This window comes from Vulpes vulpes, chromosome 16 (genome assembly GCF_048418805.1).
Source record: "Vulpes vulpes isolate BD-2025 chromosome 16, VulVul3, whole genome shotgun sequence".
Classification (NCBI taxonomy): Eukaryota; Metazoa; Chordata; class Mammalia; order Carnivora; family Canidae; genus Vulpes; species Vulpes vulpes.
The window spans coordinates 80,586,715-80,602,296 of record NC_132795.1 but is presented as its reverse complement, the minus strand read 5'-3'; the positions used below and the strand labels follow the sequence as shown (position 1 = coordinate 80,602,296).

Sequence of the window (15,582 nt, the reverse complement as noted above, 5' to 3'; positions counted from 1 at the left end):
TGGAGAAAAATTCAGCATGCTCATAGCTCTTATCCATTTCTTTTACTTGTTACCAATGGGAGCAAAGAGCAAGATGAATAAGAAATGCATTATGAAAACAGCTTCCCCAAAGACAAAGTCAGAATTTCTAAGGGAAAAAAAAAAAAAAAGAATTTCTGAGGATATTTAAATTACTCCTATTTTTATTGCACTGAATACTGGATTATTTGCTTCTTGTTATTTGTTCTTTGAATGCATCACTCAAAAAGTTGTGAGAATTCTTTACCCTCCCATCACCCTTCCTAGGAGATCAGTATAAATATAGACTTGAAATATTTTGTGCAAAGTACTACTGAAATAAGTTAAATTTCAAAGTCAATTGCCTTTTACTATAGATAATTATCATAGTTAAAATTGCTTTAGAAATGTAAAATTTAAGGTAAGAATAATCAATTCTCTTTTAAAATTTGCATATAAATAATATATGAAGCCTGTGAATATAGGCACTCATTAAATTGTCAGATACATTTAAAAAAATCAAACCATTTTTGAAATCAATAAATTTCTAGTATAAATTAACGTGTATTACAACAAAATCCAAAGAGTTCTGAAATGTTTTACATTTCCGTAAGTACAAAGGAAATAGTTAATCATGTAAAAATTAAAATCCAAATGTTATAGAACTAATATATTATAATGACGTGCCTTAAAATCTGCCATTACTAAAAAAAAAGAAAATCTGCCATTACTGATTTTTCATTAATTATGAAGGTGTCCAGTAAAATAAAAATAAATAAATAAATGATTTAATAAGTTATGCAAGTTCCCTTGGAATACATACATATTCACCAAATAATGTTCAAATAGGTGGACCAAAGTGGAGGTAGGACATGATAATGCTTACAATAACATTTAAAAATATATTGAAGTGATAATAACCACATAGAATTCTGAGCGTGTCAAATTGGTGATGAGATTCTTGAAGTATTTTAAACATTTATAAATTAAATTCTTTTATCTGAAGATTCAGTTCAGGAAATCAACTGAGAAGCTTTACACTATCAAAAATAATATTTGGAAAATTGATCAATTCTTTAAACTGCTCAGTTAAGGAAAATTAGTTCAAACCATAAACAATGAAGAAATAATTGGTATCTCCTATTTTTTGAGTTGTTAATTGCAAAATTGATAAAGAACCACAGTAACAAAGTGGCTTTTCTGCAATGTTTCTGGAAATACATCCCTCAAAATGTTTACAGCACCTGCTATATAAATTGTGGGTAATTTTCAATTATCATATGTTTGTATTATGATTTGTATATTCTAAATGAATTTGAAAACTAAATTTCCCACCAATTTTAACTTACAAAGCAGTCAAAATGAGTCTCTTTTTGAATAACACTTGACTCCTAATCATCCATATTTGGAAGCTAGAGGAAACAGAAATTTTGAAAAGTGGCCTAACATTTCAGTCCTCAGAGAAAAATTTTATTCTTATCTTAAATGCCCTTATAACATATAGTGCTTTGCATGTTACATTCTTCATATATAACACATTGTGTAATGTATGTTTCTTTGGAAATATAGGTTCATAGTTATTTTGCAACATATTCTTTTATTTTAGCATATATTGCTAAACATTATAAACGTTACAAACAGAATGTGACTATGACATGAAGTATTTTAAAACCTAACTAATGCTCAGCTTAGGTTTTCTGCCAAAGTAATATAAAGCAGGTCTAGGTCACTGAGCTAGTAGAAGAAAGATAAAATAAAAAACATATATGTACAAAAGTAAGTACTATCATGATTCATCAGTGATCTCAGAGCAGTCAAATTAAAACTGACTGGAGGCATCTGTGAGCAAGATCTTTAAAAACAAACCAGAATAGAATAACCATGAATGAAAAGATAGTTATAGATGCATTGATGTAAATTATCGTTGACTGTAATCCACTAAGTGAAAACCTAACAAATGTAATCTCATCATAAGAAGATTGACCAGGAACAATCATGCAGACATCATGACATTACTTCTAGCAGTAGGTAGACCAGCTCAAAGGAACCTGCAAACACTATTTCCTCACACTGGGCAAGTTAACTTGGCATAGAATTTAGTTGGTAATGACTGTTGCTATAGTTGAACAAGTACTTTTTTAGAATACTTCCAGGACAGGAAGGCAGGGCATTCATTTCAGGAGATTTTGACCAAAGACACCTTGAAATAAAAGAGAAATCTCAATATTTTTCCTTTCACTAACCTAAATAGTTGAATAAAATCAGCACTCAATGACTAAATCATAGCACTTAATGACTAAAATAAGTCATTATAAATAAATAAGCCAATGATGATAAAAGAAAACAATCACGTTAACACTATCTGTTATTATGTTATTAAAATTCAAAGTAAAGAAGGATTTTGAAAGTCATTGTATCATTGGGAAAAAGTATATTATTATTCCAATTTTTATATGATGGATGGATGAATTATCATGTGTTACTTACTTGTCCATAGCCTTCTTTGATGCAGTAATTGAGGAAAGAAAAAAAGACCAAAACAAATGAGATGCTACAGTTCAACATTTCTAAAGACAAAATATGTCTTATCATATTTCTTATAATGTGTTTTATCAAAAAAACACTTTCATAATGTTTAAGACAAATACTGAAAAATAGATTTTTCAAGCATCATAATGGCTTCCCAGGGAAAAGAAAAAAAGGAGACAAATAAATTAACAAAGCTAGGAAGCTGAGATTTATTTATTTCTTCTAATATGCTTTTCATTTTTGGAGAAAGTTTGTACAAGAATACCCTAAAAGTAGTGAGGGAAAGCTAAATTTTATCAACTCGATCTTTAAAGATGGTCCAATGCACTTATATTAACAAGATAAGGAAAACAAAACACAGGTAAAGCCATCTTTCCTTGTATTATGCAAAAATATGCATTTTTCTTGGCCCTCTCAATAAAAATTTCTGTAACTATTATAATACTGTGTTCAGATGAGGAATGATATATTCAATTAAATAATCTTTGTGTTTTATACTCTGATTTCATGGCTGCTTAGTGGATTGTCAAATATTTGTAAATTTTTGCATGCTCAATATCTGTATGCTTTTTCATTCAGGTAGCTTGACATTTTGTAAGTATTGCATAAGACATATTAAATAAGTATCACTGTAAAATTAATATAATCCTTTTCTTTTCATGTTACACCAACTCTGAATATATTTTCCATTTATAATGCTTACTTAAAAGCACATTAACTATTTAGTACTTAATTATACCTGCAAGCTATCCTATTATGTGATAAGCATTTCTTGGAAATGACCTTTTTTCCTTAAAATAAAGTCACAGTCCAAATTTTTTCTTTCAGTATATTAGTTTATTTTATTATGCTTCTTCCTAAACTTGCCAGTTGAGCTAGATTAGATTTAAAGAGAGCTATTTTTAAACATCCTTTGAACAGTATATTTGTATAATTTGTGTTCATTTTTACTGTGTTGTAAATATAATTATATTCTTAAAAGGTAATTTATATTTCTTAAAATGTATGTTTTTCACATTGAAAATTATTTACATCAGAGATATTTATCCTGGTCTGTCATAAATGGGTACAATCAATGTCAATGCTATAGAGGCTAAATGTTTCTTAGTAGATGATTTAAACCTTGTTGATCCATTTGCCTAGAGCTATGATATTAAGCCAGATATGGAGCAGAAGGTGAGGCAGGTACATAAACTAAAGTTTATTTTGTAGGTGATCGAATAGGGTTGGTATGAGTTAGGAAAATGGCAGAGGAGTCTCTGAAGGGTGTTTCCAGCAGCTCTCCAGGGTCAGATCTTTTTGCACACAAAGCCAATGTTTGCTTATAATCACTCATTAATTCTTGAATTCCTCTATTCCTAAACCAACTTTTCATTTGGAAATTACTGACTGTTAGCCTTAGGCCATTTTGCTCTTCCAGACTCTACACAATATTAAATTTATTTTCAAGGGAACTGAGCAAAAAAGTGTCCAAATAATTAACCAGAAAACTGAGTTACCCAAGCTCTCCAACTATACAACTTACCAGATTCCATCCTGTCAAATATAAAAACAAAGGGATGAAGCTTTCTATTTCCTGACACTTCTTAGTGAATGTAAGCATTAAAAGTTAATGGAGTAATTATTTCTTTAACTATTTGGCTTAAATCAGTATCAAAAGATATTTCCTCTACCACACAGAATCCAACAAACTCTAAACAAATACACTCATTCAGCAAATATTTAGTAAATGACTCTTATATTCAAAGGCACTGAGCTATTGATATATGATATTTTCTTTGAAATTGTGAACATACTGAAGGGAAGATATAATAATAGTTATAATATAATAGTGACAATAATATTACTGTAGCTGAGGGCTTACATGTACTAGGCATTGCTTTAAATTATTCAAATGCATTAAATCTATTAGTGGTGTGAAGTATCTCTATTTTTACATAAGCTAGTAATATATATATATATATATATATATATATATATATATATATATATATTGAGGTCCAGAGAACTTAAGTAGATTACTCAAGTTCACTCAGCTAGTAACTTATGGAACTAAGATAAAAACCAAACCTGTGAGTCCAGAACACATGCACCAGACCAAGATATAGGGTTATAGCAATTTTAAAAACACAAGGATAGATTTAAATAACAATCGAACCAAAACAAATACAGTGTAATTAATTAGTGTGTTACCATTTTATTTCTCCACAGAATTTAAATAGTTTATAAAATGCCTTTCTCCTGTTGTTCGTATTCATTTTTGAAAAACTAACACCTGAAACTTAATGTCTGACTTTATATTATTTACTCAAAGTACTTTTTAATTAGGGGAGGGTGTTTCTGGTATTTTTAGTATAAAGAGATGTGTCTATCCTTAGGACTCTATAAACATCACTTTGCTTGTACAGAAAAGGCAAACAGCTCTCTCCATAAAGACATTCTGAATTGTTGTCAAGGATGTACCCTCCATTAAATTGAGGAGATGTTGAGGAGAGATGAAGAGGGAGGAGTTATATGGCTTGGCAAGTAGCTCAGCTTCATGATTGTTAGGATGATTATTAGCCTGTCACCAAACACTAGACCTGGCCAGTAAGACAGCTTCTCTGATACCCCAGGGGGCTTGCCATTAAGTGCAGACAGTATGGGGAAGGTGACCCAGCTGTTCCTCTTAAGTGAATAAATGAAGTGTTTTGTATCCGGCTTTGTCTGCATATTTTTTAATATAGAGCTAAATGAAACTTTAAAATAAATAACCACAAGACTTAATTCTCCTAATCAGGGTTGGCCTCAATAGCATGCAATGTGTATAGTCACCCATGGTCCTATGCCTAGAAGGATCTGTGCTTGAATTCATGATCTGCTGTAACTGTCCTAAAATTCTTCATTTTGAACAAAGGCCTCACAATTTCATTATGTACGGAGCTTCCAAATTATTTTGTGGGTCTTTCCCTAATAATGTTAGTGAATAGTAGAGGAAAAATTTGGAAGTACAATTTTCATGTGTCTAATTTTAATTTATAATTAAATCCCTAATTGATTCATGTGAGAAATAAAAACAAAAGAATTTTGCTCCCAGCCCAATATCTAGACATGGAGAGAGATAAAATAGAAACATTTAATGAGAGTTACTCCTCCTCCCTCTCTTCCCTCCTCCCCTTCCCTTCCTCCTCATCCTCCTCTCTTTCTTAAAGCAGAGGTTAGATTATTTTTTAAGTAATTATTTTAAAACCAGAAAAAAAGCAAAATCAAAGAGCAGGCTAAAGGTGTCATAATTACCACCTGAGGAACACATCCTCTTGTTATTTACAAACAGGAGTGCTGCTGCCAAGAACCATGACTCGGGTATCAAGCACCGTGGCTCCAGCCTCTGTTTCTGCTGCTTTTCTCTCTTCCCATTATTGTCACAATGACAAGGTTTGTTTCCAGCTTCCCACAGGGTCCTGCCTCCTACCAGAGGTTACCATCCTCAAAGTCAATTGCCAAATAAAACATGTTAGTAGCTGGAAATGTGAATATATGTAGACACCTAATTTTATATACACATGAAGATACCATGCATTTTAATAAAGGTGCTATTCTAAATTTGTAGAACCAGCAAAGGGGCCTAGGGGCACCTGGCTGGCTCAATTGGTAGAGCATGTGACTCCTGATTTTGGAATTTGTGAGTTTAGACCCCATGTTGGGCATAGAATTAACTTAAAAAATAAAGCAAAACAAAACAAAAACCCAAGCAAACAAAAAAGCAATGCAGCAGAAGGGCTTTGCAATTGGCTTCTGCCATTTAAAGCCTTTTCAAGTGGTTTTTAGTTTTTATTATGTTATTTTACTGACAAGAAAATTCAGACCGGGAGCCATAAGTGGGAGACCCAATTAGCATAATTTATGTTCTACTAAATTTAATGACAATATTGAGTCTAACACTCATGTCTCATGACTCTTAGGTTCTTGAATATATTTCCATTAGTTATATCTTTAATAGTCAATATAAAATCTATGGCATATAAGGATTTAAATTGTCTATTTATGTGTATTTTACAGCTTGAAGCACGCATATTTTTATTGAAACAAAGCCACACCCATTTGTTTACATATAGTCTATGACTGCTTTCACAGTACCAAGGCAGTGCTGAGTAATGTAACCCCATCCTGCAAAACCAAATGTAATTACTAAACAACCGATTACAGAAAAACTGTTTTGATCCCTGATGAATGTAAGCATCTTGAGAATCTAAGCTGGAATATCCACATGCTGAGATCAGTGTTTAGCATAAAATATTTTTTAAACTTTAATAATAGGATATGGATACCACATAATCCAGAATGAATTAGAGTAGTTAAATAGGATAAACAACAGACACAATATGGACCGTTCCATTTTAAAATTTCATAATTCTATGATGCTATGGTGCTGTATCTTTTAATTCAATTACTGGGTGCTAAAGGCAGTTTAATGATCTAAAGAACAATTGAACACACATGTATAAATATATAATCAATCTATATGTGTAAGGCAATGGTAGATTTTTTTTTTAAACAACAGAGCTATGAAAACTTTAGGATCTACTTTTATATAATGTCCATCTTCAGCTGTGGTTGAAAAGACACACATATTCTTAATAAAATCAAGGTAGTTGATGGATCATTTCCAGAAGACAAGTGGATTCCTACCTGCCTATCATCTATGCAGATTGCCAGGTTACGGCTTTGCAGAAGCACCCAACAAAATCCCCGTGCTCAATAAATGGCTTTATTGAGTGAACAGATTAACCACTTATATAACAAGATAAAGTTATAAAATAGGAATTATTTACATTTGATATTTAAGGCAACATGAAGGAAATCCAGAACCAACTGGTTTGAACTATACTAGGAAATATGGTAGCTGATACAGATGGTCCATTTTTATAGCTAGCATCTTTAAAATATACCAGTAGAGAGAGAGAATGACCTAAAGGGTATGTAGGAATCTCTGCATTGTGGCTGAGATCTAAGTGCTTTAAAAATCAAAGTATAATTGGTACAGATTTGCTTTTCTCCAGCCACATCCATTTTTTAGCTCCAGAGACAGATGTCATTTTAGTCTACTAAACATCTTTGATCACATTGCTTCATAAATTCCTTAGCTTTGTTTCATTCTTCTCTATTTCTCTTTACTATTTCCACCCCCCATTCAAAAACTGTAAGTAGTTCACAAAACATTTTCACACAAGACTATTTTCCAAAAGGATCCAAGGTTAGTTTATGTGAATTTCATTATGTATATTTTGGGTCAAAAAGTATTCATCACAAATATGAAAATTAAGTTAAATATACTTCCAAACAGACCTGGTATTGGTCAATAAAGGCTCATTTAATCTTATTGGACATACATATGTGTGTGTATGTCCATATATGTATATATATTTAAACTAACCTCCCTTGGAACTATCTGTAAAAAGAGAGAGTTGGATTAATTATCTGTACATCTCTTAAAAGCTATTCTTTTCTTCATTAAATAAATTAACTTATTGATTAAAGCTTTTCCCCAATACTTTCAGACAGAATTTAAAGTGATTAACAAAAGTATTTTAAACTAAGTAATTGTGGAGAAAAGCCAATATGGAAGGAAAGAAGGAAGGAAGGAAGGAAGGAAGGAAGGAAGGAAGGAAGGAAGGAAGGAAGGAAGAAAAGGAAAGTTAAAGGAAGGGAAATCTAGTTGATCAAATTAAACACAAATCCTAAATCTTGGTTTCCTTGTAGCTAGAAATAAGGAAAGGCAATCTGTTCCATAACTCACATGATCTATGAAGAAACAGTCTACAGAATCTTCAGAAGAGAGCCTATAAATTTGGATTTTGCGATTAAGGGTGTGTTGAGAATTCATGCAAGAGGACAGATAAAGCACATAGACTAACAATGGTAGCTTTGAATAGCTCTGAACCTTGAATCAATGATGTTCTGGAAGAATATATTTTTTTTAATTCATAAGTGGCATCCTTTTATTTTAATCAAATATGATTTTTAAAGTGAAGAGTTACTTGTGCATGATTTTTAAAAGCCTTTCTGGTGTTTTCTCATAAGAAAATCATCCTTTTTCTAAAGGGAGAAATGATCCACCTAGAAGGTTCTATAGAGTCTAAGTGTTCTGGGTGGTGCCTCAGGGACAATGTTAGCCTACTTTTTAAGTAGCAGGGAAACTCCCACTTTACATCACTTTATGTTCTTTATGCAAGATTACAGGTGGAAAAAAAATCCATTGATTTAAAAGTAATAATAAAACCACTGCCCCAGTTTAGCTCCTGTATTTTCACATTGCACAGCTATATTTGTTCTGAGTAAGGCAAGCTTAGAGAGATACTGGGTCAGAGTCTCCAACACTACCCAGCCCTGATCTGATTCTTGAAACAGAGAATAATTTACCATAATTAAAAGAGTTTCTTAAAAATCACTATTTCACCACATAACCTTTTATTAGTGATTTATTTTCCTAAGTGAACTTGTCCACTAGGCAGGGGCATATCTTCATGCATAATTGTGTATTTCCTGCTCCTGATTGACCATTTCCTGATTACTTGGTGCTAAATTTTGAGTGATACCAAGATGACAAAAACAGTCTCCTCCTTAGAATTTGACTACATAAATTAATAAACACATGTGTTAGCATATATTAATATTGTCCTACTGTATTCATTTGAGTTTAGTAATTCTGGGTCTAGGATAACTCACTGAAGTTCTGTCTTCTGCCTACCCATGTCAAAATAAAAATGATGAAATTGACAATGATAATAGTTCGTCTCATGAATTTGGAGACCGTCACTATACTATTGCACTCTTTCCTGTTGCCACAAGTTTGGAAAATAGTGCAGGGTTAGTTCTCTTCCTTCCAGGAATGACAAAATTGTTAAATCGGCTTACAGGAGAGTATTTTTTATATGTTCTTACCAAGTATCCTCATTTTACAGATGAAATATGAGGAACAGAAAAGATAAATGACTTACTCAAGCTGACATAATTAGTTGATGGCAAATGTAGGGAAAAAAAAATCCAATTTTCTCCACCATCTCCTCATAGTGAAAATGAAGGTGAAAAGTAATTAGCAAATGTGATTACTAATCTGGTCCAAAACAGCTATCATCTTTTATTAAGTGTATATCTTAGTGGGTAAATCAAGACCCTATAGTAGTAGATTTCAAAGAAGGATTTGTCTGACTTACTACTGACTGTACCCCTCACTCCCACCCACCCCCATTCCTCTCAGTCCGGTGCCTCAAGTTGGGGTTATCTTCAACCCTTCTTAGGACTAAAATTGTAAGGACACTTGAACTTTTTACATGGGTAGGTTGTAGAAGGACAACTAAGTTGAACTAGATTGAGGAAAACTAGAGAAAAAATTGTTTATTGTAAAAAAAATGTTTATTGTGTCTACTTCCATCAGTAATGAATGACTTTAAATTATTTAAATGAATGTAAATTAATGAATTTTAGCTACAGAGTCACCAGAAAACCTAGTGTCTATTACCACCTAGTATTCACCAAAAATGGAAAACACTTGTACCATAGTTTAAATTCCATTGAAAAGAAGTAATATGTATTCTTGCTTGACTTTCACCTTAGATGCAGAACAAATCATAGTCATGGACCAAATTGTAGAGTCAGATCTTGGTGCTCTTTAAGAAGTTCAGTCTAGTTCAGCGTAATAAAATGTCAGAATAATTTAAAGAAAGTTCACTAGACTCCCAGTCTGGGGACCTGGACTCTTCATTTAAACAGAAGAAGATCATCTAATTGCTTCTAACCTCAGGTAGTTTGTTTGTAGATGGCTCTGTGAGCCGCTCTACCTCCCACATCCCTTCTAGTCCTAAAATTCTTTACCATAACATTATCCTGTAGAGTTGACGTTTGATCCAGTCTAATTAAATATTAGTTGTTGGCATTCATACACATTGCACCTTTCTTTTACTGTCTGCAGATCATTTTGAGGCCTGTGGAAAGGACACTGAAAGGGACTTGGAAGATCTCAAGATCTCAGTCTTAATTCCACTACTTACTGCCCCTACGACTTAAAACATTCAATCTTTCAAAATCTTCTTTCCTAACTAAAATGTAGAAAAAAAGAACCTCTATGACTTAATAGGTTACAGTAAGAATCAAGTATAAGAAAGTTACAAATTTAAACTCCCTACAAAACATAAGGAATTATTATCTTTAAAATAGAAACTCTTGATGCTCTTGATTTTTCTTTGAAATCTTTAGAATATTGCTTACTAAATCTGCTAGGATTCCTATAACAAATTCCATGGACTGTGTGACTTGAAGGCAAACATTTATTTTTCACAGTTCTGGCTATGAGAAGTCCAAAATCACTGGCAGGTTTGGTTGTTGGAGAGAGCTCCCCTCCTGGCTTGCAAATGGCCACCTTCTTTCTGTGTCCTTTCATGATGGAGAGAAAGAGCTCTGATGTCTCTTTTTAGGAGATAACCAATCCTTTCATGGGGCTCTGTCCTCTCGACCCCATCTAAGCCTAATTACCTCTCAAAGATTCCAAATCCTAACACCATCACATCAGAGATTAGGGCTTCGACAAATGAACATTCAGTCCATCACACTCACATTAATGCTGGGAGCAAGAAGTTATGGTCAATGCTTTCATTTCCCAAAAGAAGAGAGAATTTCAAAAGGAATTCAGATCATCAACGGCTGTGGTGATTATAGTTTTGCCATTAAAATTTTTACAAGAGGACAAATGACTCTCACACTCAAAATTAGAACAGTTAAGCCATCTTTCCTTACCAATTCATTATGTTTTAAACATGAAAATGTAAGATCTCTAAGGCATTGTGAAGATCATCTATACCATCTCCCCCCTTTCTTAAGTAGGGTTATGAGACCACCAGAAGCTGAATATTACAGCAAATTGCTGATTGTGGGGGCACCTGGGTGGTTCAGCTGGTTAAGTGTTTGCCTTCAGCTCAAGTCATGATCCCAGAGTCCTGGGATCAAGCCCCACTTTTTTCTCCCTGCTTGGTGGGTAGCCTGCTTCTCCCTCTCCCTCTGCTGCTCATGCTCTCACTGTCTGTCTCTCTCAAAAAACTAAATAAAATCTTTTAAAAAATTGCTGATTATGTGGATTCAGTCCCAAAAGATGAGCTTTATATATCATGCCATTAGGTATGGTGTGTTTAGAGATTTGCTTCTATGATGACTTATCCAGAGGGTGTGTAAGGTTTCCTAATATTGTGATCATTCTGTAGAGCAAGCCGGAAGTCATAACAAAGAACAGCTTTCCCACCCCCTTCATTTAGATGGAGGGCAACTGAAAAGTTAAGTTTCTAGCCAAAGGTCATATAGCTTGGAGGCAGGCTAATAATGCAGGGGAACGCATGCAGGCTTTGAGTCCCTTGGAACTAGAGTGAAACACTTTTCTATCACATTTTAGCTGTGTGACCTTGGGGCAAGAAGTTTTAGCACTCTAGGGCTTCAGTTCCACATCTGCAAAATGATAACAATGTAAAGATGAAATAAGTTAACAGATAAAATACCTGCCACCTAATAAGCATTTACCAGCTCCAACTTCTTTCTTAGTGGCAAATCAAGGACTGGCAACCACAGTTCTTGACTCCCTGTCCAGTGCACTCTCCGCTACTCTTCAAGTTGCATAGATAGCACTCTTTTGAACTGAGAATATTAAGTGCATTTTTTAAAACCTTGTCTTCCAAAATCAATCTCTTCCCATTTTTAATAATGCAAGAAAGGAGCTTGAAGTTGGCCCACAGAGATTTTTATGAACCAAAGGGTTATTTTTAATTGGATTTTGTGCCTGTTGTTATAGAAATAGTTGTTTCATAGATTAAGCATTATGACTTGAGAGCAAAATCAAGCCCAGAATGGGGTGTAATGATGATATCACCCCTAAGCTGCTTTTTCTTGACAAAACACTTTTAAAATTAAGAGAACAGGAGTGAAGCAGCTTCAAAAGCACACATTTCTAAGAGAAAAAAAGTCTTCCCTATAAAAATAGCTTTAACATGATATATTCTCTTTCCAAAGATCAAAACTGAGCATGACCCTTGCTGCCAGTAGGATGCTAAGATTCTGCGGAGTTATTACGCTCTTCTTTCTTCACTGTTGAAACTAGAAAGAGTTCCTTTGATCGTGGAACTTACTTTCAACATTTAGTCTCAAAGCTTTTTATTTTATTTTATTTTATTTTGCCGTTGCTGAACTAAGAGGCTTCCTCTAGTTATTTAGTGATCAGTCTCTCAAAACTGTTCTGTCTAGACTCGTTCTTATTCATGTATCCAGATGTGTAATTTAACTTCTCTAAAGAAACAAAAAGAGATCGTTTCCAATCTTAATGATGGTTTCCTTTAAAGGCATGAAGCAGTCTCTCCTGCAACATTTAGCTTATCTCACTGGTTAATTTTCAGCCCCAAAGAAACCCCAACTAAGGGAGCTAGAACTTGACATCCTAAGAGAGAAATCAGGATAGCCAGCAGTACCAAATGCAAACACCGATCTGTTGTTGGAGGGACTACGGAGGTTCTTCTAATTGGTTCTATTACTGTTTCTCTTTTTTCTTTCCTTCCTTCTTTATTCTCTTTTTTTTTTCCTTTTATTTTTCTCCTTTTTCTTGGCCTTTTCTGTGTCCTCTTATGATTCTTGGACATTGATTGGTTTTGCTGGTAGAATTTGGTTGAAGAAATTGTGAACCCAACCTTGACGCTCTCAATCAGTTGAAAGTCATGAAACTCAATGATGCCACATCTTTCATTATTTTAGCATACGAACACATTTCAGTACTTACAAAAGAGGGGGGAAAATCCATCACCAAATAATATATCTTTAAAAACTTTCCATGATTTTTTTCTCAGTAAATCATAGTGTCCAATGAGTGGAAGTATTTTTTTTTAATTAAAAAGTTTCAAGTTATATTAAGGTTTTTTTTTTTCTTTTCTTTTCCTTGCTTTGTTTTTAGATAGAAGAGGAGGGATATTTTTCTAATGTGTCATTTCATTGATTTCCACAAAACAACTTTCTGAAATAATTTGTCCTTAGCCAATGTACATGGATTTACATAGATTCACTGGCAGTTACTTTCCCAGGTGGCTACATTTCTTGCCTCAGTTGGAAATCCTTGCCCTCTAGAGCTGTTCAATCTCATTTTTCTTTTTTCCTTCTCACCCAACACATGGACCTTTATTGGCAGTGACCTCTCTCTCTCTCTCTCTCTTTTCATTTTCTAAGAGTCCATACTTTTACCTAAACTCACTCCACTAGACTTAGGTTTTAGATGCAACATTCCATACATTTAAGAGTTTGGTGAACGTTGGAGATACATGGGGTAACAGTGAAGAACAGCTATCACACAATGCAGTACTCAGCACAGTCTAATCAGCCAGTTGCTCCAGCTGAAGATGCTTAGCTAATTACTTATGGTCAGCCCTCTCCCCAAAGTCAGAGGCTACAGCACTGCTATCTGCTTCATTAGTAAGAAAGCCAGAACTGCAAATATCAGAGAATTCATTATGAAAAATAACAACAACCAAGTATGTGTAAATTTGGGAGGCTTCCCAATGCTATATTGACTGTGCCTATTTATGACAACAAGGTTCATTCACGTGTCTTTGATCAATGCATAATGTTAAAGGTTCTTCTTAAAGTGTCACACCTGAATGTCTGTTAACTTGTCATTTTCCTTGCTTGCTCTGACTCTAATGGGCTTGAAAATTGATCCAGCCAGTCTCTTCCTCCTCTCTCTCTCTCACCTCTCTCTCATTTCTCTCTTGTCTCTTCTCTTTCTCCCGTGCTCCCCCACCCCTTACTTTGTCTCTTTCTCTCACTCTCTGTGAGGTTCATTTGCTTGACTGATTCTGAGTGTCCATAATGACTGTTTGGCATATTCTACAGGCAAAGGTCCCGAGACCCTTTTTGCTGGCTATAACCTCAATGATAACGAATGGCACACAGTGCGTGTGGTCCGTCGAGGAAAAAGTTTAAAGTTAACCGTGGATGACCAACAGGCCATGACAGGTAAATCCCCCTGTTTCCATTGCCTTTTCTTTTGCTGAAGCTTTAGCCTTTTCCATTTCTTACAGGTAACTGGAAACCAGCCACACAACTTGAAGCTGTTATACACAGTTCATTTTCCGCTCCAATTTTTCCAGCAACAATGCCATTTAATAAGCAGTATGTTCAAAGTTTTTTCTCTCAAATGAGGAATATTTTCACGTCACGTTCTTTCCTGTTCAATAATTCAAGAAGATGTTATATAATTCAGTGCTGTGGCTTGATGGATATCTTAGGGTCTCCTAAAATATTGAAGTCATTGTTTACATGCCAATTTCTCTTCAATTTCTTTGTTTTTTTAATGTATTTTTGGCCATAAACAGCAGCAAGTTATACTTTTTAGTATCTAGGTAAATTGATAGGCTGGCATTCTGTTGGGTGAACCACTTTTATAAGCTGTAATAGATCATTTCTAGCCATTTGCCTCAGTTGGTTAAACTCTAATATTAAGGATGTCAGGTTCAATCCCTGATATGTAGATTCCTAACTGAGGTGAGCCATGTAAAATCCACCCCAGAGACTTAGGGAAACCAAATGAAAGAGGAATTGGTGCACCTTTGTTCTCTCTGCTGAAAATAACTCCAAGTACATGACCCGCTGGGATATTAACTCTTTTTCTTTTTAAGAGAACATCTCTAAAATTCTTAATTATTTTAGTATAAGGCACAGGACAGTCCTTGTGCAGCGAAGAAGTGTGTCCTACATTCAGTCCTGAGGGGTTCCCATGATCAGAGACCATTGATTCTATCAATATGGAAATAGCATGTGTGGGATTTTAACTTTTGAGAGAATTATTTCTGAGTTCAAATAAAGCAAACTACGAACTTAAAGCTCTCTTTACTAAGTTACATTCTAATAGTGCTTTATGGCTTTCGCAAACTTTTTTCTACATGTGGGTGCAACTTTATTTCAGAATTAACTGAAGAGCTTTAAAAGAACCAGTTCCTGATCCAACATCCCAGAAAGTCTAGCAAGAGCCCAGTAATTTTTTTTCTTTTTCATTTTGTTGTT

General features: G+C 34.1%; 1 protein-coding gene across 44 annotated transcripts in view; it reads left to right on the top strand.

Moving 5' to 3' along the window:
- The window catches only part of NRXN1 (neurexin 1), a 1,110,734-nt gene that overhangs the window by 514,743 nt on the left and 580,409 nt on the right, over window positions 1-15,582 (top strand). For all 44 annotated transcript variants that reach the window (XM_072741157.1, XM_025992633.2, XM_025992632.2 and 41 more), the window contains one exon: window positions 14,413-14,535. In XM_072741157.1, the coding sequence (XP_072597258.1) occupies window positions 14,413-14,535 (123 nt within the window). The remainder of the gene's footprint in view (window positions 1-14,412; window positions 14,536-15,582) is intronic.